Source organism: Corella eumyota, chromosome 5, assembly GCF_963082875.1.
Source record: "Corella eumyota chromosome 5, kaCorEumy4.1, whole genome shotgun sequence".
Lineage (NCBI taxonomy): Eukaryota > Metazoa > Chordata > Ascidiacea > Phlebobranchia > Corellidae > Corella > Corella eumyota.
In genome coordinates this window covers 8,510,473-8,531,268 of record NC_137494.1, presented here as the reverse complement: position 1 = coordinate 8,531,268, position 20,796 = coordinate 8,510,473, and the positions used below count along the sequence as shown (strand labels likewise).

Here is a 20,796-nt window from a genome sequence, read left to right as displayed (position 1 = left end):
TTACATCATTGCATATTACAAATATATTATTAAATCCTGGTACTAATAAAATATGTGTCTAGTATAGCATTGTAATGGCCAATACAAAATTAAAAATTTCCTACACTACAAAACAGGGGAGTTATTTAATATTTTATTGATTTAGATAAGCAAAGAGATCATATTACCATCATGATTTTTTAATTTATGTTTATAAGTAGCATTTATTTAGTATTTAAGAAAACTAATGTTACTTTTAATATTAATACAACAAAAATGGTAAGGAAATTTTTGTCCAACACTGTTCAAACAATAATTTGTTATGCTTAAACGATGGCATCAAAAAATGATTTTTGTTGAGACAAAAAGCAAGTTTTAAGTAACATTGTTTTTACACTATTGCAACTTAAACAATTTGCATACATTATCAGGTTATGCAGTATTAATGATTTTTCATAATTTTAAGCATTTCTTGTACAGTTTGAAATTTTTCACGAATTTTTAAAAGTTCTTTTCCTCTTTTCATTTCAAGTTCATCTATATTTTTCCAGTCTTGCCAAGATGTAACCTGGATATCTAAACATTCAAAACTTTATTTACAATATTGAAGATAAATATTATCATATCTTAAGATTATGTTGTATAATTTTCAAAAAATGCAAATCATTTCACCAGCAGCGTGGTGTAGTGGTAAGAACACTTGCTACATCACACATGAGTTGTGGGTTCATTCCCTACTGATCTCATGCTGTAGCGCCCTTGAATAAGGTGCTATAAAAGGTATGAACTGCTGCTGAGTCAGCACTTACTTAGCAGTATAATTATCGGGCAATTATAATCTATAATATCCCAAACTGCTACAGGCAACTTGAGACTGGGTCGAAGTAACTAATGTTACTCTATGTTTAAGTTTCGCATTCGACTTTCCCATATCGAAGATAAAGATATATTGGAAAAAAAAATTGTTAAATAAACTTTTTAAATTAACCAACTGCTCTTGTGCTGTGCACCCTTGAGTAAGGCGCTATAAACGATATGATCTCCTTTTTAGCCAACACTTTATCAGCAGCTTAATTGTCAGCCAATGATATTCTATAATATCTTTAACTGACAAAGGTAACTCAAAACTTGGTCCGGGTAACTGATGTTACTCTATGTTTAAGTTGTGAAGTCAACCTTCCCAAATCCAGAATAAATAAATTTGAAAAAACTAGTATTTTATTTATTAACCTTTATTTTTTATATTTTGAATTATTTCATCAGACCCATTGCAATTTCCCTTAGATTGAAGTAGATTGGGTAAATCTTTTAATACTGTAGACGCAGTTAACATGCTGTCTGTTGAGCTGTCGGCTAACACTCCAATTGCACCATGACTACACCAACCACTTGCATACAAACCTTAAAAAAGCATTTTTGTTAACTTTTTGCCAATTCAGACTAAACTATCTGAATGCCAATTTAAATTTCTATGCTCTTATTAAGTAACAAGTTGCTCTAAACATCTTAATCTTAAGTTAAATTCCAAGCACAGAATATCGCTTTATGACCATTCAGAATAATTCTTGGTCTACGAATTCATTATTTTCAAATGAATATATATGTTTTACCTTGATGGCCTTCTACTGCTCCATTGTTCTGAACAATTTTCCCTTTTTTAAATGGAATTAATTTTTCATCTAAAGGATTGTTTTTATAACCAATACTTGTAATGACAAGGTCACAAGATATTACTTCTGTGTTTTCAGTTGTTTTAATCTCAGGATTGTAGACATCTTTGCTCTATTAAAAATATGTAAAACGGTAATATAACAATCAAAATATTGTTGTTTGCATGTTAAAAAAAATTTAATAATTAAAAGGACTAATTTACAGTAACATCATTTAAACAGGTTAAAAATAATAAACTAAATTATATGTAACATATTGAAATAATTGTCCTTATTCCATAATACTTACATTCGGTTCTATTTTATTTTTTGCAATTTTTATTCCATTAACTTGACCCAACTCATTGCCCAATATTTCTAATGGTGTTCTTAGTAATTTAAACAACACACTTTTATTGAATTCAGATAGCTCAGTGGAATCCTTTCCCACTTTTAAAAGATAAGCCACAACTCGCTGTAACTTTCTTTTCTTTAAATCTAAACAAAAAAAATAAAAAACATTATTTATTTTATAAATTTTGTGGCTATTTAAATTTATTATTCATATACATTTCGAAAATGCTTATTTACTTAAATTAGCTTTTACCTCTTTTTTTAATCGCTTTTTTAATGTCATCGGTAAAATGTTCATTCTCTATCAAAGTAGTAACTTTGTGAAGATCAATCAATTCTGCAAGTTCCTATAATATAATAAAAAATATTAACCCTAAGTTTCTCATAAACTTTTTGCTAGAAAAATGTAAGTGTGAAATTGTTTTCTATGTGGCAACATAGCAGCAGTAGAATTTAAGGCAAACTTGGGTAACCTACCTAACCAACCTTACTCAATATTTTAAATATAATACGACACTTGGTTAAACTAATGTTTACTTTAATATATATTAAATAACAGACAAAACATATAATGGGAAATATTAAAATAGAATTTTAATAATATATAACTTATATTTTAATTCTAACCTTTCTTGAGCAAGCCACCTGTAGCGGACCTCTTCTTCCAATCAAATAAACATTTTGAATATTTGAAGAAGCTAATAAATTACACACATCTTCATTTATGTCAGTGTCCTAATTGTAAATAATTTTTTTAATAAAATAGTATTTAAAATACCAAAAGTTAAAAAAATAGTCAAGTAACATCAAAGTTTTTTGTAGCATTACCTATTCAAAACTTTGTAATATTGGTTCGGTAAAAAATGTAAGTTTACTAAAATTATAATAACAGCAATTTTAAAATAATTCAAGAATACATTTTTCTACCTTGAGTTCATCCAATGGTTTGATTAACATTCTTGCACAATCTAAAGCAACATTTCCAACACCAATAATCACCGCATTTTTGCCACTTAAATCTGGTTTGATCTACAAAAAAATCAACAACAATTAGTGTTAAGAACTTTAAAAAACAAAATGTAAATATGTTAATAATTATTTATAAATTACACACTACTGGCATTAAAATAAACAATTAAAAAAGTTACCCTGCTAAATTCAGGATTTTTATTGTACCAACCAACAAATTCATTTGATGTAAATACATTTTTTAAGTTCTGTAAAGATAATCAAACATAAAGAAATAGTAAACTAAAAAATAAAACCTTACAAAAACTACACAAGTTATAGAGTAATATCATTGTACTCTTAATTTTAAAAGTATTAGGTATAATTAAAAAAAATAAAAATCAATCAGATTAGTGAATTAAAAATAAAAAGTAAACAAAATATACAAACCTGTCCAGGTATTTCTAACAAACGCTCATCTTGTGCACCATAGCACTGCAAAATAAATAGTACAATTTACTTTTGCATGTACATGCACTCTTAGTAACCAATGATTTTTTTAACACAAAATCCTTTATTTAAAATAAAAAAACAAACTTTAAACTATTGTACAAAAAAGTCTCGTTGCTTTTAAATAAATTTCTAAAAAGCTTTAAACAAAATTAATAAATCGATTACCTACAAGTATAACAGCATGGTAAGCTAAATTCAGATCTCGCAAATGGACATCTTTCGAAACATTTATATTTCCATAAAATTTTACTCGATCTGACTCAGCTACGCGAGAATACCCATTTATACAATTCTATAAAAACAAAAATTGTTTTTTTCAAAAAAATTGTGTGCAATTTTTAGAAAAGATTTTTTTTGCAAGTTGTTTACTTTGACATCCTGATGATCCGGCGAAACCCCATATCTGATAAGACCAAATGGAATTGGAAGTTTTTCGAAAATGTCAACTGTCAAGGAATCATGATTCTAAAAAAAAATGAGTTGTTTAAAACTTAACAAATTACACATCAAGTCGAATTAATTAAGTTAAAAATATACCATAAAATGGACATTTTTTAAACAACTTTTCATAACAAACAATTGACAATAACAATTATTAAGTTATTGTTTAAACGATTATAATTTGTTTTACAAAACATTTTCAAAAAATCTCTTACTTTTAATAGGGTTTGAGTAACACCAAAACCGGAAGGACCGCTGCCAACAACACATATTTTAGGTTTAACCTCAGTTGATAAATATCTTGCAAACGTTTGTTTTATAACATGATTTCTACAGAAACATACTGCAAGAAAAAGTGTAAAATAAAAATATTAAGAAATACCTATTTTTATTATAGTATTTAAGGTTTTTAAGGTATTTAAATCTTTTAAAATTTTCATTTACTTACCTTTTATTACTTTACTTAATGAAGGTCCTATTACCCACATGTTATACAAAGTACAATTTTCTAAACACAAAGACAATAAAGTATATTTTTTTACTACAAAAAATACAAAAAATGGATTGTATGAATTATAAGTTTACAACTAAATTAAAGTGCACAGAATTAGTTAAAAAAAATCACAGTACAGATAGTACGAAATTCAAAGTAAAAAAGAAAAACTAGCGAAGTACAGTGTTTGTTACATTTTCAAGTTAAACATTGTTAATTATACATAACAGTTCAATACACATTAAAAATTATTAGTTTTTTGATGTAAACACTTAGAATAGTCTAAGAAAATAGTAAAATGAACAACCATATTAAACAAAAATGCTATAAAACACTGTAAAAAAAAGTACTGGTATATAAATATAATAAAAATCACAGTTTAAAATGCTTTTAAAAAAACTACAAAAAATCACAGCTCCAAAAAATTAAAATTTAAACAATTAATTGTATATATTAGATTCAATTTTTGCTGATTGTAGATAACTCTTGTGCTGCAGCTAACAGAACTTCGGTTGGGTTTTTAACTTGCAAATATTTAGGTTTTTTCTTTGCCTCTTTAACAGCGTTTTTATCCTAAACACATACAAACAAAAACAACACTTAAAAAAATAAATAATCTAACAGTACGTAACTATTCCTGAAAATACTTAAAAACTAGAGCTTTGTTTAGTTAAATTACAAATATATAAGTGAAAAAATTTAGCTTTCAAATTCCAGCCAAAAAAATTTTAGTTTAAAATCTTACTTGATTTGTAATAGATTGTAACCCATTTGAATGTTGCATTAATGTTTGCATACGCCCAACAGTTAAGGCTTGAGCTTCCTGAGACGATAGAGTGTCAATGTAGCTACAATAAAACAAATAGGTAGCGCATTACTTTTTTTATTTATAAGAATCAAAAATTAAATTAAGTACCGTAAAAATTTCTTTTAAAGTGTCTTTAGTAAAAGACGATAAGACACAAAGAAAGCAACAGATCAGTAGGGTACATGTTTTAACAAAAGAGAATTTAATATATTCTCTAACAACTAAAATTATTTAATTTACCATTGTTACTTACCCACACCAAGCATTACTGTCAAAGTCAATCTTTGCTTTGTACTGTTCCATTTCATTTCGAAGTGCTCTAAAATATTTCCCAGAAATTTATATTTTTAAAATCGTTAATATAAACTGATCATATTATTACACATAATTTTAGTTTGTAAAGAAGCTATGTCAGTTATTTTTATCGTAGTTAATCCTAATTGTTGAAAGGCTGGTTCCACTGCTTAAATATATAGTTACTTTTAGCATTTTTTCAAATTATTATCATATTGCCCAATAATGACCGGCAGCGTGGTGTAGTGGTAAGAACTCTTGCTACACCACACATGAGGTCGTGGGTTCAATCCCCACTGATTTCATGCTGTAGCACCCTTGAGTAAGGCGCCATAAACGGTATGAACTCCTGCTGAGCCAGCAATTAATCAGCAGCATAATTACCGGGCAATCATAGTCTTTATAATATCTCAAACTGCCACAGGCAGACTGGGTCGGAGTAAGTTATGTTGCTCTATGTTTAAGTCGCGCATTCGACTTTCCCACATCGAGGATAAAGATATACAAAAAAAAAAATGCCCCTGTTGATTTTTTGACTCTGGGTTTAAAATTTAGAACTTCACCCAAAAGTTTTACAACATAAGCAATGATGATTAAACCTAGGACCTAATGTAGTTACAGCATGTGTTCTATACAGTAGACCATGCTACCATATTAAAAACTTTATTTCTCTCTAATAAATATTTTATTGTATAATTTACTTACAATATTTTACTGTACATGTAGCAGACGTAAGCATCATTTTCAGTTTGTTTCTGAATCAAGTTTTGCCTCATTGCTTCTCTGACAGCAGTTTTAAGTTTCTCTTTTTTAGAATTTGCCGAACTTGGAGGTTCAATTCCACTGAAATCCAAATACTAAAATAAAAAAATTGTATAAAAAATTGTTTGTTAAATACATATTATTTTAAATAGATTAAATTGTTTATAAATAAGATGTAAACCCCAAAACAATGTTTATTTTTGTACAGTAAATAACACAATGTTACAAATAAAGACATTTTATAGCGAATTTGTAAATAAATAGCAAAGAATACTTCCTGACAATATTAAATATCGTTTTAATAACAAATTGTATATTTTATTATTTAAACAAGATGAATGTTTGTATTTTGTTGTTGTTAAATAAGCCATTTTAAAAAAGTAAAAAAAAATTTAATTTAACTGACTTACATTCTCACTTAATGGTATAATATTAATTTGATTTAAAATTTTAACATTCGTCAATTTTATGAGTTCTCCAAGAAGTTCCTTTTTTGAAGATTCTAAAACTGGATTTTCTTCCAGGTCAAGTCGTCGTACTTGTTTTAAATGACGAAAGACTTCAACAACATCAACAACTTTAGAAATTAGGTTGTGTGACGCGTTGACGTAATTTAAACTGCTGCAAGAACTAATCCCAACTACATTTTCCTAATATAATAAAAGACAAAATAAATAGTAAAACTACAAGAATGCCCACTAATGTCAATATGAACGCTGTTTAGATTTGTATAAAATGCATATATACATATAATTTTATATAAAAGTATGTTAATAACTATACAGCAGGATTCTTGGTTTGATTCCCACTGCTCCCTTGCTTAACTAAAGTGCTATAATCAGTGTATATATATAATACAATAATTAGCATGCAATTATAATCGATAATAACTTAAACTGCCAAATTTAATGTAAGTTTTGGAAAAAGTGTTTTTCTATGTTTAGGCCATGATGTCAGCCTTCTGACTTTAAGAACAAATTAAATTAAAAATTAGCACAAGTAAAACCTTAAAAATAACTTAATAATGTCAAAAATTCACATACTAATTGGTTAGTGTTAACATCCAGTTCCTTAAGGTTTTGAAGTAAGTGAATTCCATCTACAGTCTTAAGTAAGTTAGAACTAAGATTAAGGGTCTGTAAGTTTGGCAAAACAGGAAACCCTTTTAAAGTTGATATGAAGTTTGAGCGAAAATCCTAACCCAAAATAAAGTAACAATTAGTAGTTTAAGCAAATAATGTTTTTTTTAATTTTTTTTGTAAATAATTAAAACACCCTACTATGCTGTTAAGGTGTTGGCATTCCTCTAGGCTTTTCCATGGCACTTCCCTAATATTGTTGTATGCCAAACCCAAAGTTGTGAGTTGTGAACAAGCAATAATGCCGGAAAAACTCTCGATTCTATTTAAAGAGGCATCTAAGCATCTTAACTGTGCAAACGGGTCCAAATCTTGAATTTTCAGAGTCGTGATATTATTAAGAGAACAAACAACTTTTAGAATAAGGTCTGAGCTATTAAATATTTTCATGTCAAGACTGAGTAGGTCAATTTTCGACGCTTTCTGACCATTTTGAGTAAGGTTTGTACCACTTTGAGATTTTAAGCTATCAAACAAGTAGGAACACTGTTGTTTCAAGTCGTTTAGTTCGCACATTCGCAAATCAAGAATAAATACATTTTGCTCATTCACATTTTTAAACCCCCAAGATATAGGAATGGTGGGTAATTCGCTTATGCGAGTTAAGACAAATTTTTTGTTAAGTTTTTTCATTTGTTTTGCCAAACCTTAGTACCTAGAAGAATGTTTACAACTTTATTTTATATATTAACAATCATATAAATACCAATCTTTAATATAAGTTATTGCATAAAAAATATCACAAAAATTTTTAAGCCTTAAAACTATTAATTACTGTATGTCTACATTCTTGTTGTCAAAGGTCAATATCCCAACACAAAAGGTGATCAGACAACGAATGCTTTACCTAAAGAAACAATCCTTCTAACGTACTATTTAAGACATCAAAATAAAAGAATGTTTTGTATAGCTGAGGATAAATAAAAAAATATTAACGTCTATTTTTGTTTTAAGTTAGGGGAAATACCGGTGTAGTTTTTTTAGAATTGCTAATGGCATAAGATACTTAAAACTAAAAAGTACATATTGTTTTTTTTTAGGTAATTTAAAAATATACTTGCAATCTTATTGATTAATATTACAAACACAGTCTTATTGTAAAATTTAAGTCAGTAAATCTCAAACAAAACTAATTGAGAAAAGATAATGGTGAATAGATTACGATCATATAAACATCGTTTCTTTCCATGGCTTGCTGTTACAGTTCGTAGTGGAAAAAACCTAATTGTCGAAAATGAATTAATAGAAAAAGACAATATTTTAACACAATTAATTAATATATTTACTGCACTTCATAAACACTTAATTTTAAATGCCAGCAACGACCCAAATGCTGTTTTCAAGCAAACAACTGGTTTCAATGTTGGCTTACGAAACAGCCTAATTAAAAATGCAGGCAAAGGGGTATTTGTAACTGATGGAATTGCTAGAAAGGGTCAAGTTGTTGCACTATACCCAGGGTCAGTTTATGCACCTTTTGACTACATCTTTTTTCCTTCCCTTGGAAATTCATTTGTGTTTCGATGTAGGGATCATTATCATGTTGACGGATGTAATACTGGATTATCTAAATACATTTATCGGTCCAGTGCACACAGAGACAGAATTGGGATGGCCGAGAGTTGCGATATGACCTGGCTTACTCCAAAAATGCGTTGCCCTATGAATATTGGGCAATATGTTAACAATCAGAATAAAACTAACATGGCCAATGTTCAATACCAAGAGGTAGATATCCAGAATAATTTTCCACTTGAGTTAAGAAAATATATCCCAAACGTTAATATTGGAAGTTTACATAGTGTTGGATTTGTAAGAATTATTGCACTTGTTGCAAAACGTGATATTAATGTAAATGAAGAGTTATTCTCTACTTATTTTACAGTTTCTAATTAAGGGAAGTTATAGATTTTTCCTAATCATAAAAAATGACGTCGGTTAGGAATTTGATATTAAATTTTAATAAATCCTGTTTTGTTTTGTTGTTTGCATTTTTATCTTGCATTAGAAGTTGCTGTTTATTTTTACAAACATTTCTATTTATGTAGAAACACTAAGTTAAAATTTAAAAAATTACAAAGTTGAACTTTTTAAATTTATTCTAGAATTTTAGGAACAAACACTAATAAAAAAATTATAAATTTAATTAAGTTAAGGAATCTTTATGAACCAAAGTTAATTTAAGGTTGTCCTTTTGCTTTTGAATATCGACTTTGTTTAAAACTTTGCGATCAACTGTGATAGCAATCGATATCAACAAAATGTAATACAAACTACATTTGTATAAACTCTGTGCAGATTTGCTATTTCCTTTCCTGCAAGTTAAAATGTTGGGTCACTACTCACTAATACTGTTTCAAAATATTATAAATTTTTTTTAAATTGTACGGTAAAAAAATATGCTACACAACACAATATAATTAAGATTTAAGAAATTATTTTACTGTTTGGAATATAGATTTGGGCTCAAACAGTATATATTACACAAAACTTAAAATAAGAAGGCTAATTTTTTACTAAATAAAACTTAAAAAAGGCCTAAGAACTTACCGGTAAAATGAAAAAGATTGATAAGAAAGCCAAACATTAAGAGGAACAGATAAACCCACAAAACCCCAAGACGTTACCCCTGTAAAGGGGGCAACAGCACATAAAGCACAGAGCCCCAAAGAATGTAATAGTACGACAGCTTTGGTTGCATCTGGGTGAGAAAGAGGTAACATGTGGTAGGAGCCCCTTGCATAATCACCTCTTCTCCGCCATGCAAGAGAGAAAAAGTGCGGAAATTGCCAAGCATACAAAATCCCAGAGAAAATCAAAGCACCTTGAAAAATAACCCAGCTATATTAATTAAATAACTTTTTTCAAATTAGAATGCAAAATATCCTTAATATTTCAAGCAAAAAGTTGTTATTTACTTTGGGTTATGCAATTGAAATTAATTACAGTATCATTGCAATTACAATATTGTTTTAATTAAATATTTCTTTACCATCAAATCTCGTAGTTTAGTAAGTAAATTTAAATTTTTATTGGTATAAATATCGAAAAAAGGTATAACTTGTTATTTAAAAAAACAAGCATATTTACCACTTGTTAAACTGCCGGTTGCAGCAGTCCAACCCATGACAGGGGGAATTGCACCAACTACTGCACCTATCCAGGTATTAAACCAATGCTTGCGTTTTAAAGGTGTATAAATCCCAGCATACAGAAATATAGTTGATAGTCCAAGTCCGGCTGTCAGTAAATTTGTTCCTAAATTGCAAGTTAAAAAAAAGTCATTAAATAGTAATTTTAGAGTTGTAAAAAATATGCATTCTTTACACTTAGAATTAATTTATATTTATATATATATATATATATATAGTCTGAACAAAAATTACTATTTCCCTTTACTGTAAACACTAAATAAAAAACCGGCAGCGTGGTGTAGAACCGGCAGCGTGGTGTAGTGGTAAGAACACTTGCTACACCACACATGAGGTCATGGGTTTAATCCCCACTGATATCATGCTGTAGCGCCCTTGAGTAAGGCGCTATAAACGGCATGAACTCCTGCTGAGCCAGCACTTAATCAGCAGTATAATTATTGGACAATTATAGTCTATAATATCCCAAACTGCCACAGGCAACTCGAGACTGGGTTGGAGTAATTTATGTTACTCTATGTTTAAGTTGCGCATTCGACTTTCCCACATCGAGGATAAAGATATATACAAGAAAAAAAAATATAAAGGTGAACTTATGCTACTTAAGAGTGTTAAACAATACAAAAACTTATGTTTTCTGAAACTACAATTTATTCGTGCTAGCAATCGGCTATTACCACGTATAAATACCTGCATATAGAAGACCAACTCCAGATAAACCAGTTGCAAGTGCAAAACCAGTAGCATGAAATGGTGTAATGCTGTTGCAAACTAATGGTCTTTTCATGGTTCGAACCATTTGTGCATCATATGGAACCTCAGCAATCTGTATTTATATGGTTGAAATTTTTTAAATTGCATCATAGAAAACAACAGTAACAATATTGACAAGCTTAATAAAAAATCAGCAAAAACATATTGCACATAATAAATAAATATAGGCCATGTCTAAAATTTGGCCACGAAATTTTCTTGATTAGTTCTTTAAATTTCAAAATATGTTTTCTATTCTATTTATAATTATTTAGTAGACCAGGCAACAAATAGGTCTTATTTTTCACCTGGTTTAATGTGTTAGCTGCGCATGAACACAGTGCAGTACCAACGGTAGCAAAGAAGAAAATGTAGTGATCAAATGCCATAGGTGCGAGGCAGAATCCTGCATCTGCTGTCATTACTACAAACACTGAAAAGAACAAATACATATAGTTTCTAATACTGTAAATATTAGGGATGGGCTGAAATCCAAATTACTCGGATTCAAAGAGCCCGAGTATTTTGTCGCGATACTCGGCCGAGTCCGAGTACTCGGTTATGACGTCATTTAAACGTATATAACTGTTCACAAGAATCTTTCCCGCATAATTTTAAAACTGCAAAATTTGCCAAAAAACACGTATTTATGGATTATAAAAGGTTTAACGGTGGCAAAACTACTAACCGCTGATAGCAATATCATTTTAAGTCCAAACGAAAATGTTTAAGTCTCAAATTTATTATGCGTAAAATTTAGTAAAAAAAGTGTAGTAAAAAGTGTATTAGTTGCGCAATTGTTGCTTAAATAACGTAATATAATTGAGAGTAGATTATAAATTATTAGAAAAAGGCAAACCTCGTGTTTTTTTATGTTTAGTAAATCGTATTTGATCTTAAATGACAAATTATTACTCGGCGTCCGAGTACTAGAAAATGTTTGACGAGCACCGAGTACTCGGACTCGGATTCGATTGGCCCATCCCTAGTAAATATATATATATACTCTTATTTGGGGTTTATTATTAAAAAAACGACATATACCATAAAGGTTTAAACATCAATTAACAAGGGTGGACAACTGCATCTAACATCATTTTGTTTGCTATAAGGTTGTCTTACTAATTTTACTTAATTATCGAGTTCAAAAACACTGTTAATTAACAAAATTGGCTGTGAGTAAAAATCACAACTTCACAAAAAAAATATTTTTTTTTTACACAACAATGTTCATTGGATAACTTTTAAAAGTTAAAGTGCATAAAAGGTTAACTTTTTTCAAATGATCAATAAAAGTTAAGAAATTTAAAATACTTACATGTCAAATACCATTTCGAAAGGGAGCCATAGATTTTTGGTAGTTTGAAAAGTTTTGTTTGAACCGCATTTAATTTTTCTACCTGGGCACTCTCCCAATCTGTTGCAGACATACTGGGAGTCAAAGTAACTGGGAAATTTGCTACAATAGGTTCAGCTGTTCTCAAATCAGCCTCATCTTTAGTAAAGGTTTTAGTTTTGATTTGAGCAGCAGGCAAACAACAGCATGTTTTGAAGTGAGAATAGAATGTTAAAGGTAATAAATTATTTTGTTTTTTTAGCAAGCAGTGTTTGCTTTGTATTTGAAATGATAAATTTGATGAAACCTTGACTCCACATTGTAAATAGTTTGTAAGAGTTTTGGCTCTACTTTCCAGGGTGTAAAAGGCCCTTTGCATAATTTATTACCCAAATCTCAGTGTCAAATATTACATTTTCATTTAAACTTAAGGTAAAGTTTAGACTACATTCAAAATTTGCTGTTTAACCTAAAAAAATAAACAAAAATTAGATTATGCCTAAAACCGGCAGCTTGGTGTAGTGGTTAGAACACTTTCTACACTACATAAAGTCCCTGGTTAAATTTACAGTAATCTAATGTTGTAACACTCTTGAGTAAGGCGATATAAATGATATGAACTCTTAATGAGCCAGTACTTAATTAGCAGCTTAATCAGGCAATTATAATTTATAATACTCAAAACTGCCACAGGCAACTCGAGACTAAGTTAGGGTGAATGTTGATACTCTATGTTTAGGTCGTCCATTTGACCTTTCCACATCGAGAAAAAAGATATATACAAAATAAAATCTGAATAATGAAAATAACATAAGAAAAAGGAAAAGCAAACAATAGTAGTTCCTAACAAAAGAACAGGTAGGATATATAAATTCAGACGTGAAAGATTAAAACTTAATTCACAATTTATGCAATAACTTAAAAACAAAATTAATAATTATTTATATTTAAAATTAGATAACTCGGATTCGGTCAGCTGGCCAGAATTGCGAATATGACCCAGTCTGGAAAGTAGGGCAGCGTGCACGCACGAGATTTTTTTCATTAAAAAAAATGCACGCCTGGAAATTAGCGTTTTGCACGTCTGGTGTCTTAAAAAAATGTGCACGCGCAGTACTGACGCCTAAAACACACTAACATATATCACGCGTGCACGCCTAGACCGGAAATTTTGGTACGCGTGCACATGCGGTCACGCATTTTTCTACGCTTGCACGCACGAGATCTCGTCGAAAACTGCCCTACTTTCACGCACGAGATCTCGTCGAAAACTGCCCTACTGGAATATGACCTTGACAAATTTATGATTATACAGTTATAAAACATGCGTTCGTATTGGGCGCAAACAGATAACCTGTATAATATTTGTAGTGAATCCACTATCAAATACAATATAATACTAACCTTAAGTTAATATTCTTTTAACGTAAATACAATACACCAACTTTCATAAAATATTAAATTACGTCAGAAACACACATGGATACAAAACCAAATACCGTAACGACATTCGATGCGCTCCAGTAAGCTCAATTAACATTTTATCCCCCATGTCTGTTCTAAATTTATTTTTTTATATAAACTTTTAGAACTATCACAACTACTCTTTTATCTCTTTTTTATTTAAGAAACTCAATCTGTTTCTAATATAAATTTTTTAAATAGTTACGTGAGTAATAATATTTAATTTTTATTACTTTTTGAAAATGGGCAAAATAAAGTATCCGATTACAACCGTTTCAGTTGATCTGTTTTTGTTCTGTTGCAGCCTAATTTATTGTTTTCCAACTGACCCAAATTAGAAACAAAACGTTTTTTTTTCTAAGATTGCATTGAGTGGAGTGTTTACTATAGAATAAAAGCTTGATTTTTCAATAACTGCGACAAGATTTGTTAATACCTAAAGTTTGTATTTAACGCTAGATTTTTAAAAAAATATTTAAAAATGAGTTTGCTCAGAATTCTACTATTAATAACCTATGCTGCTATTGCAATTAATGCTTGTGTAGATCTTTCAGTCGATAATATTTGCTTGGACTATGGTAAGAATCTTAGAACGACAAACATTTTTGTTATGCAATCTCCTATATTAATATAAAAATCACTTTGTTTTTTTAATTCAGGTTTTAATACGACTATTTTTCCTAATTTGTTGAGCAACCGAAATGAAGACGAAGCAGCCTTGGAATTTAACCAATTTTATCCTATGATTAAGGTAAATTCAGTGCAGTTGGTATGTAAAGGGCTTGCAGCCTGTAGCCGGAACGCTTTTAAATTATAAACAAACTCGTGAAATATTAACAGCAAAATTAAATCAGCAAATTAAATATTAATTTACTATCTAAATCAGATAAAATGCTCCCGCCACCTTGCCCCGTTTTTGTGCAGTGTATATTTTCCTAAATGTTTACCAACTGGCAACTTTATGACACCATGTCGAAATTTGTGTTACTTCGCAAGAAAGGCGTGCTTGCCGCTTATGAAAAGGTTGGTAGTTTAGAGAATAGCAAAAAAGTTTAACGTAAATTGATTTAAAGACGATAATTTTTAATAATTGCTATGCAGATTCGGATTTCCCTGGCCGAAAAATTTGCGCTGCAAGCGTTTTCCCGAATTTGATAAAAAACAAGAAGTCTCGTGTGTTAAGCCCATAAGAATAAAGGAAGAAAAACACACTAAAAACTAAAGATAAAAACATTCATAACATGATTAAAAAAGGGAACTCAAGTTTCCTTTATTTTGTTTGAACATCATTTTGACTTAACGCGTCCTCTTTTTTGCAAAATAAACGATTTGACTAAAACAATACCAAAGTAAAGATTTTAGAAAATAATTTTATGTAAATTGTTATCAAAGCCTTATAATTTTTTAAACAAAACAACTTTTGTTTAAGCGTTATCTAAACCGAAGTCTCAAAACAACAAAGTTTGGTTTGGAAAATTTCGAAATGCAGAACTCGTCTATAAATAAACTAGCTAAGAATTTATGATTTAAAATCATGACATGTTTTTGTTGTTAGTCGGTCGTGGCGCACCTTACAAAGTTTCAAAAATTTTATGGTGTGTAAATTTCCGACACCCCTTAATACGATAAGTGTATGGTCGTGTCAATTAAGTCTGCATTTAGAAATATTTTTAAAAACTATATCCTGGTAACAGTTTTGTGGTAAGGACTTTTCTCTAAATCCTTGTTTGATTAAAGAAGAGATTTATGTAATTTTACGTATGTCGAACGTAATTTGTTAACCACTGTCTCACGTTCTCGCAAAATCCAAAAGCTATAAACATTTTAATAACGAAGGGATACATTGAAAACAAGTCAAAAGCTATAAAAGCAGCTGGTTGTATCTGCATTTTTAAATTACATTTATTGTTAAAAAAGGTCAGAACTGACAACAATTAAACAAAAAAAACTACATTATGAAACAACTGATTATGCTTACAGTTACTGTAGTGTGCTTGGTTTTGTTATTACAAGGTAGGTCTTTTTTAGAAAAAATAAAACGTCTTTAGAAATAAAAAATGGCAATATCCTTGATGTAAAAGACTAACATTACGGCCAAAATATAGGGTAACATCGTTAGCCGGCCTTTTTTTTGATATTAATTATATGGCCGGATAATTAATCTGCTGACTCGGTTTTGGCAGTAGGATTTAAATTTAAGACCTTTACGTAGTGAAACCAAATAACACACCACGCCACCGGTCAATAAAAATAGTAAAAAAATATAATACATATAACAGTTTAAACCTCGTTTTTACGATTATTTTTTAATTTTTCTTTTTTAAATACAATTTTTTTAATTTTATTTGAAACCAATCATAGCATTTTCTAGAATTATAAATTACCGAGGAAATTTTAATTATCTATTTTTAGTAACAAGCACAAATGCTGAATGGAATCCTTGTGAATGCGTGCATGGTACTTGCTGGTTTTTTAATGAGGAGGATTTTTCATGCGCGTAAGTAGTTAACATAAAAAAATTCAAACCGAAAAAGCACTTTAAATAAAATGTAACATCGCATTTTACTTTTTTTGTTAAATTTGTGCAATGCGCATTTACACAATAAACCGTAGTTTTAATATTGGCAACATTTAAAAAACACATTATGTTTCAATATTAATATCAAAAAGACAAACTACTTTTTTAAATAAAGCCCTAATGGCATTAGACCAATGACAATTTTATAACTATAAACAAACGTTTACTAAGTTCAACCATTAAAACTGTAAAAACGCAATATAATTTATATTCCAGTTGCGACCCTTACTGGACTGGTCCAAGATGTGAGAAGATAGATTTATAAAGAAAACATTACGACGTTAGTGTTATCGTTTATTAAGCGATAGTGTCATCAAACTGTAAGACTAAAATAAAAACCGCCGGATAAAATTTTTTTGTCTGTTTTAAAATATTTTATAAAATAATATAAGAAGATTTTAGTAAGTAAAACCCCTTTTTCACATGTGCAATTAAAAAAAAAAAATTGTCAAAGTTTTAATTGTTTGAAAAAGTTTTTAAATAATGATAAAAATGTCAAAAATAGCAATAAAAAGAAAGCACATGTTCAATATCGGGTAACGTGAACATATTTTATTTTTTTCTAAACTACAAAATCTCTCCGAAATAATGACAACTCGTAAATGGGGGTTACAGCATCTGACCGGTTAGCTCAGTTGATTAAAGCGTCGTGCTAATAACTCGAGTATTGCGGTTCGATCCCCCTACTGGCCAATAATTTTGTTTAATATCTTTTTACACAAGCAATCGCATGGTCTAGTTAGTCTCTAGTTTTTTTTTGTACCTAAAAAGGCAATTAAATGGGAAGGCGGGATTATATTTAGTAAAAAGGGCCTGGATAGCTCAGTTAGAAGAGTTTAAGACTTAAGATCTGAATGTCCATGGTTTAATCCCAGGTCGGGGCAGTATTTTTTAATTTTTGCTTTAATAATCGAGTTTCTTAAACAAATTTATTTTTTTTGGTATAAGGAAGGTTAAGAAATAATGAACACAAGATTTAATTCATAATCATCTGCCTCAATAGCTCAGTTGAAATAGCGTCAGACTGATGATCCAAAGGTCCTTGGTTCAATCCCGGGCTGGGGCAGTATTTATCTTACCTTGATAATCAAGCTTCTAACATCGATCTATCTTTTTTGGTATAAGGTAGGTAAAAAAAAAACGCAAGATTTAGTAACATCTGCCTCGTTAGCTCAGTTGGAAAGCGTCAGGCAGAAAATCTAAGTCTTTTTTCTTTACCTCTCTTATACCAAAAAAGATAAATTCATGTAAGCTGCTTGGTTAGCAAAGTAAAATAAATTCTGTTTTATGTTTTTTATAATTTTTTTACATAACAACATAATGGAAATTTATCTCATTTTATGTCTATTAAAATTTAGGAAAATTAAAATACTTACAGGTTAAAAACCATTTTGAAAGAGAGCCATAAGTTTTTGATAATTTTAAAGGTTTCTTATGAACTTTATTTAACTTCTCTACCTGGGCACTTTTTCAAGTTGTTGCTAAATGCTAAGAGTAACTGGAAAATATGCCACAACAGGATCAGCTGTTCTTAAAAAATCTTTATCTTTTGTAATGGTTTTAGTTTTAAATTAAGCAGCAGGCAGACTACAACATGTTCCAAAGTGAGAATAAAATGTGAAAGGTAATACAATATGTTGTTGTTTTAGCAATGAGCATTTGCTTTACAGTTGTAATGGTAAATTTGATGAAACCTTTACCCCCACATTGTAAATAACCTGTAAAAGTTTTGCTTTTTCTTTACAATGTATGGAAGGCTCTTTGCATAATAAATTATTTAAATCTTAGTGTCAAATATTACATTTTCTTTTAAACTTAAGGTAAAGTTTAGACTACATTCAAAATTTGCTGCTTAACCTAAGACATGCGTTCGCGTTGGGCCCAAGTAGAAAATCTGTATAGTATTTGTAGTGAATCCACTACACAATATAATATTAACTTTAAATTACTATTTTTTAATGTAAATACAATACTACAACCTTCATAAAATATTAAATTATGTCAGAAACACACATGGATACAAAACCAAAGACCGTAACGACATTCGATGCGCTCCAGTAAGCTTAATTAACCATTTATCCCCCATGTCTGTTCTAAATTTATTTTTTAAACAAACTTTCAAAACCATCACAACTACTGTTCTTGCTTTTTTATTTAAGAAACTCAATCTGTTTCTAATATAAATTTTTTGAATAGTTACGTGAGTAATAATATTTAATTTTTATTATTTTTTGAAAATGGGCAAAATAAAAGATCCAGCTATTACAACCGTTTCAGTTGATCTGTTTTTGTTCTATTGCAGCCTAAGTCACCTTGTTTTCCAACTGACCTAAATTAGCATTAAAACGTTTTAGTTTAAGAAATTACATCGTAGATGTTTTTTTTATAAAAAGATATCTTTTTTAATAAATCACTGCGACGAGATTCAATAATTCCTAAAGTTTGTATTTTACCCTAGAATTAAAAAAAAAATTGTGTAACTAAAAATGAGTTTGCACACAGTTCTGCTGTTGTTTACCTATGCTGTTTTAGCAATTAATGCTTGTGTAGATCTTCCGGCCGATAATCATTGCTTGGACTATGGTAAAAACCTTTTTTTGATTATGCAATTTCTATTTAGTGGTATAAAAATAATTTGGAGTTTTTAATATGGTTTTAATACGACTATTTTTCCTAATTTGTTGGGCAACCGAAATGAAGACAAAGCAGCTTTGGAATTAAATCAATACTATCCCATGATTATTTTACAACGCAATTTCTAAGTAAAAGGTTGTAACCAATGTAGCCTTTAAAATATTAACGATGGTGTAAAATATGTACAACAACATTGGATTTTAAAAAAATGATATTTTATTTGCTATATCAGGTAGAATGCTCCCGTCACCTTGCCCCATTTTTGTGCAGCGTGTATTTTCCGAAATGTTTACCGACCGGCAACTTTATGACACCATGTCGAAATTTGTGTTACCTAGCAAGAAAAAAGTGTTCGCCTTTTCTAAAAAAGTTAGTAGTTTACATAATGGTAAAAAATTTCAACATATATTGCCTACGCCAGGTCAATATTTTTTATAACGAAGCATTCGTTGTGCAGATTTGGATTTCCCTGGCCGAAGAATTTGCGCTGCAAGCGTTTTCCCAAATTTCATAAAAAACAAGGGGTATCGTGTGTGAAACCTATAACAAAAAAGAAAGAAAAACGTACTAAAAACTAAAGATAAAACAGGCATAATAAAATATTTAAGTTTTTTTTATTAAGTTTAAACATTATTTTGGACTTATCGTGTTGCCGTTTTTGCGAAATGAAAAAACTGAATACAACAATGCCAAGGTAATAGTTTATGTTTATTAGACTCTCGGAAATTATCACAGACTTGAAATTTTTTTTTTAACAAAAATAATTTTTGCTTAAAGGATGTCTAAACCAAAGTTTTAAAGCATTAAAGATTGGTTTAAATCAACCGAAAATACGAATCACTGTAAACAAAACAAGCCAGAAATTTATGATTTCAAATCATAACATGTTTTTGTTGGTGGTAGACCGCGGCGCACCTTACAAAAGGTCAAAGCTTTTATTGTATGTAAATTTTTGGCACATCGTAATGTGATAAGTGGATGGTCGTGCCAATTAGGTGTGCATATAAGAAATTGCTTCTGCTAATTATATGCTAATAATACTTATGTTTAATTTCTGTTTGTTATGCTGTAAAGAAATCGTGGTAAGAAATTTTCTTCACCCCTTGTTTAATTGAAGAAAAGATTTGTTTAAGTTTTACGTAATCCCATCGTCATTTGCTGACCGCCTTACCCGCCGTATCACGGTTTCCGTAAAAGCCACATTCTACATAAACATGTTTAATAACAATGCGGGTATTGAAAAAGGGTGAGAAGCTATAAAAGCAGTTGTATCTGCATACTTTATTCACATTTATTGTTAAGGAAAATCAGAACTGACAATAATTAAACTACAATAAAACCAACGTTATGAAACAACTGATGATGCTTACAGTTGCTGCAGTGTGCTTGGTCTTGTTATCACAAGGTAAGTTTTTCGTATTTAAAAATATAAATTAAAATATCCTTGATGTAGGAGGACAACTTTACTGGCTAAACTTAAGGTAACATCGTTAGCCCGC

General features: G+C 29.7%; 5 protein-coding genes and 1 long non-coding RNA gene across 6 annotated transcripts; 3 read left to right on the top strand and 3 right to left on the bottom strand.

The window, feature by feature from the left end:
* Positions 1-104: 104 nt before the first annotated feature.
* On the bottom strand, positions 105-4,464 carry LOC145752046 (NADPH:adrenodoxin oxidoreductase, mitochondrial-like). Its single transcript, XM_082568239.1, has 13 exons — positions 4,333-4,464; positions 4,100-4,227; positions 3,813-3,908; positions 3,613-3,735; positions 3,381-3,425; positions 3,131-3,199; positions 2,910-3,011; positions 2,610-2,717; positions 2,236-2,329; positions 1,939-2,126; positions 1,590-1,761; positions 1,210-1,380; positions 105-555 (listed from the first exon to the last, which is right to left on the bottom strand). The coding sequence occupies exons 1-13, from the start codon at positions 4,370-4,372 to the stop codon at positions 422-424; spliced, it is 1,470 nt and encodes a 489-aa protein (XP_082424365.1). The 5' UTR covers positions 4,373-4,464; the 3' UTR covers positions 105-421.
* Positions 4,465-4,785: 321 nt separating this feature from the next.
* On the bottom strand, positions 4,786-8,240 carry LOC145752048 (uncharacterized). The gene is made up of 8 exons (XM_082568240.1): positions 8,156-8,240; positions 7,522-8,035; positions 7,285-7,437; positions 6,652-6,891; positions 6,185-6,336; positions 5,439-5,504; positions 5,123-5,225; positions 4,786-4,950 (listed from the first exon to the last, which is right to left on the bottom strand). The coding sequence occupies exons 2-8, from the start codon at positions 8,011-8,013 to the stop codon at positions 4,837-4,839; spliced, it is 1,320 nt and encodes a 439-aa protein (XP_082424366.1). The 5' UTR covers positions 8,014-8,035; positions 8,156-8,240; the 3' UTR covers positions 4,786-4,836.
* LOC145752049 (SET domain-containing protein 9-like) lies at positions 7,769-9,276 on the top strand. Its single transcript, XM_082568241.1, has 2 exons — positions 7,769-7,781; positions 8,519-9,276. Exons 1-2 carry the CDS (start codon positions 7,769-7,771, stop codon positions 9,274-9,276), a joined length of 771 nt encoding a protein of 256 aa, XP_082424367.1.
* A 207-nt stretch (positions 9,277-9,483) lies between these two features.
* On the bottom strand, positions 9,484-13,086 carry LOC145752764 (protoheme IX farnesyltransferase, mitochondrial-like). Its single transcript, XM_082569097.1, has 6 exons — positions 12,604-13,086; positions 11,594-11,718; positions 11,223-11,358; positions 10,471-10,638; positions 9,931-10,204; positions 9,484-9,695 (listed from the first exon to the last, which is right to left on the bottom strand). Exons 1-6 carry the CDS (start codon positions 12,998-13,000, stop codon positions 9,527-9,529), a joined length of 1,269 nt encoding a protein of 422 aa, XP_082425223.1. The 5' UTR covers positions 13,001-13,086; the 3' UTR covers positions 9,484-9,526.
* A 1,313-nt stretch (positions 13,087-14,399) lies between these two features.
* Positions 14,400-15,468, top strand: LOC145753094 (frizzled-1-like). Its single transcript, XM_082569486.1, has 4 exons — positions 14,400-14,663; positions 14,745-14,836; positions 14,972-15,108; positions 15,187-15,468. Exons 1-4 carry the CDS (start codon positions 14,567-14,569, stop codon positions 15,305-15,307), a joined length of 447 nt encoding a protein of 148 aa, XP_082425612.1. The 5' UTR covers positions 14,400-14,566; the 3' UTR covers positions 15,308-15,468.
* Positions 15,469-15,933: 465 nt separating this feature from the next.
* Positions 15,934-17,033, top strand: LOC145753095 (uncharacterized). The gene is made up of 3 exons (XR_014283813.1): positions 15,934-16,098; positions 16,498-16,582; positions 16,880-17,033. It is a non-coding gene; the product is annotated as an uncharacterized LOC145753095 (long non-coding RNA).
* The last annotated feature ends 3,763 nt before the right edge of the window (positions 17,034-20,796 follow it).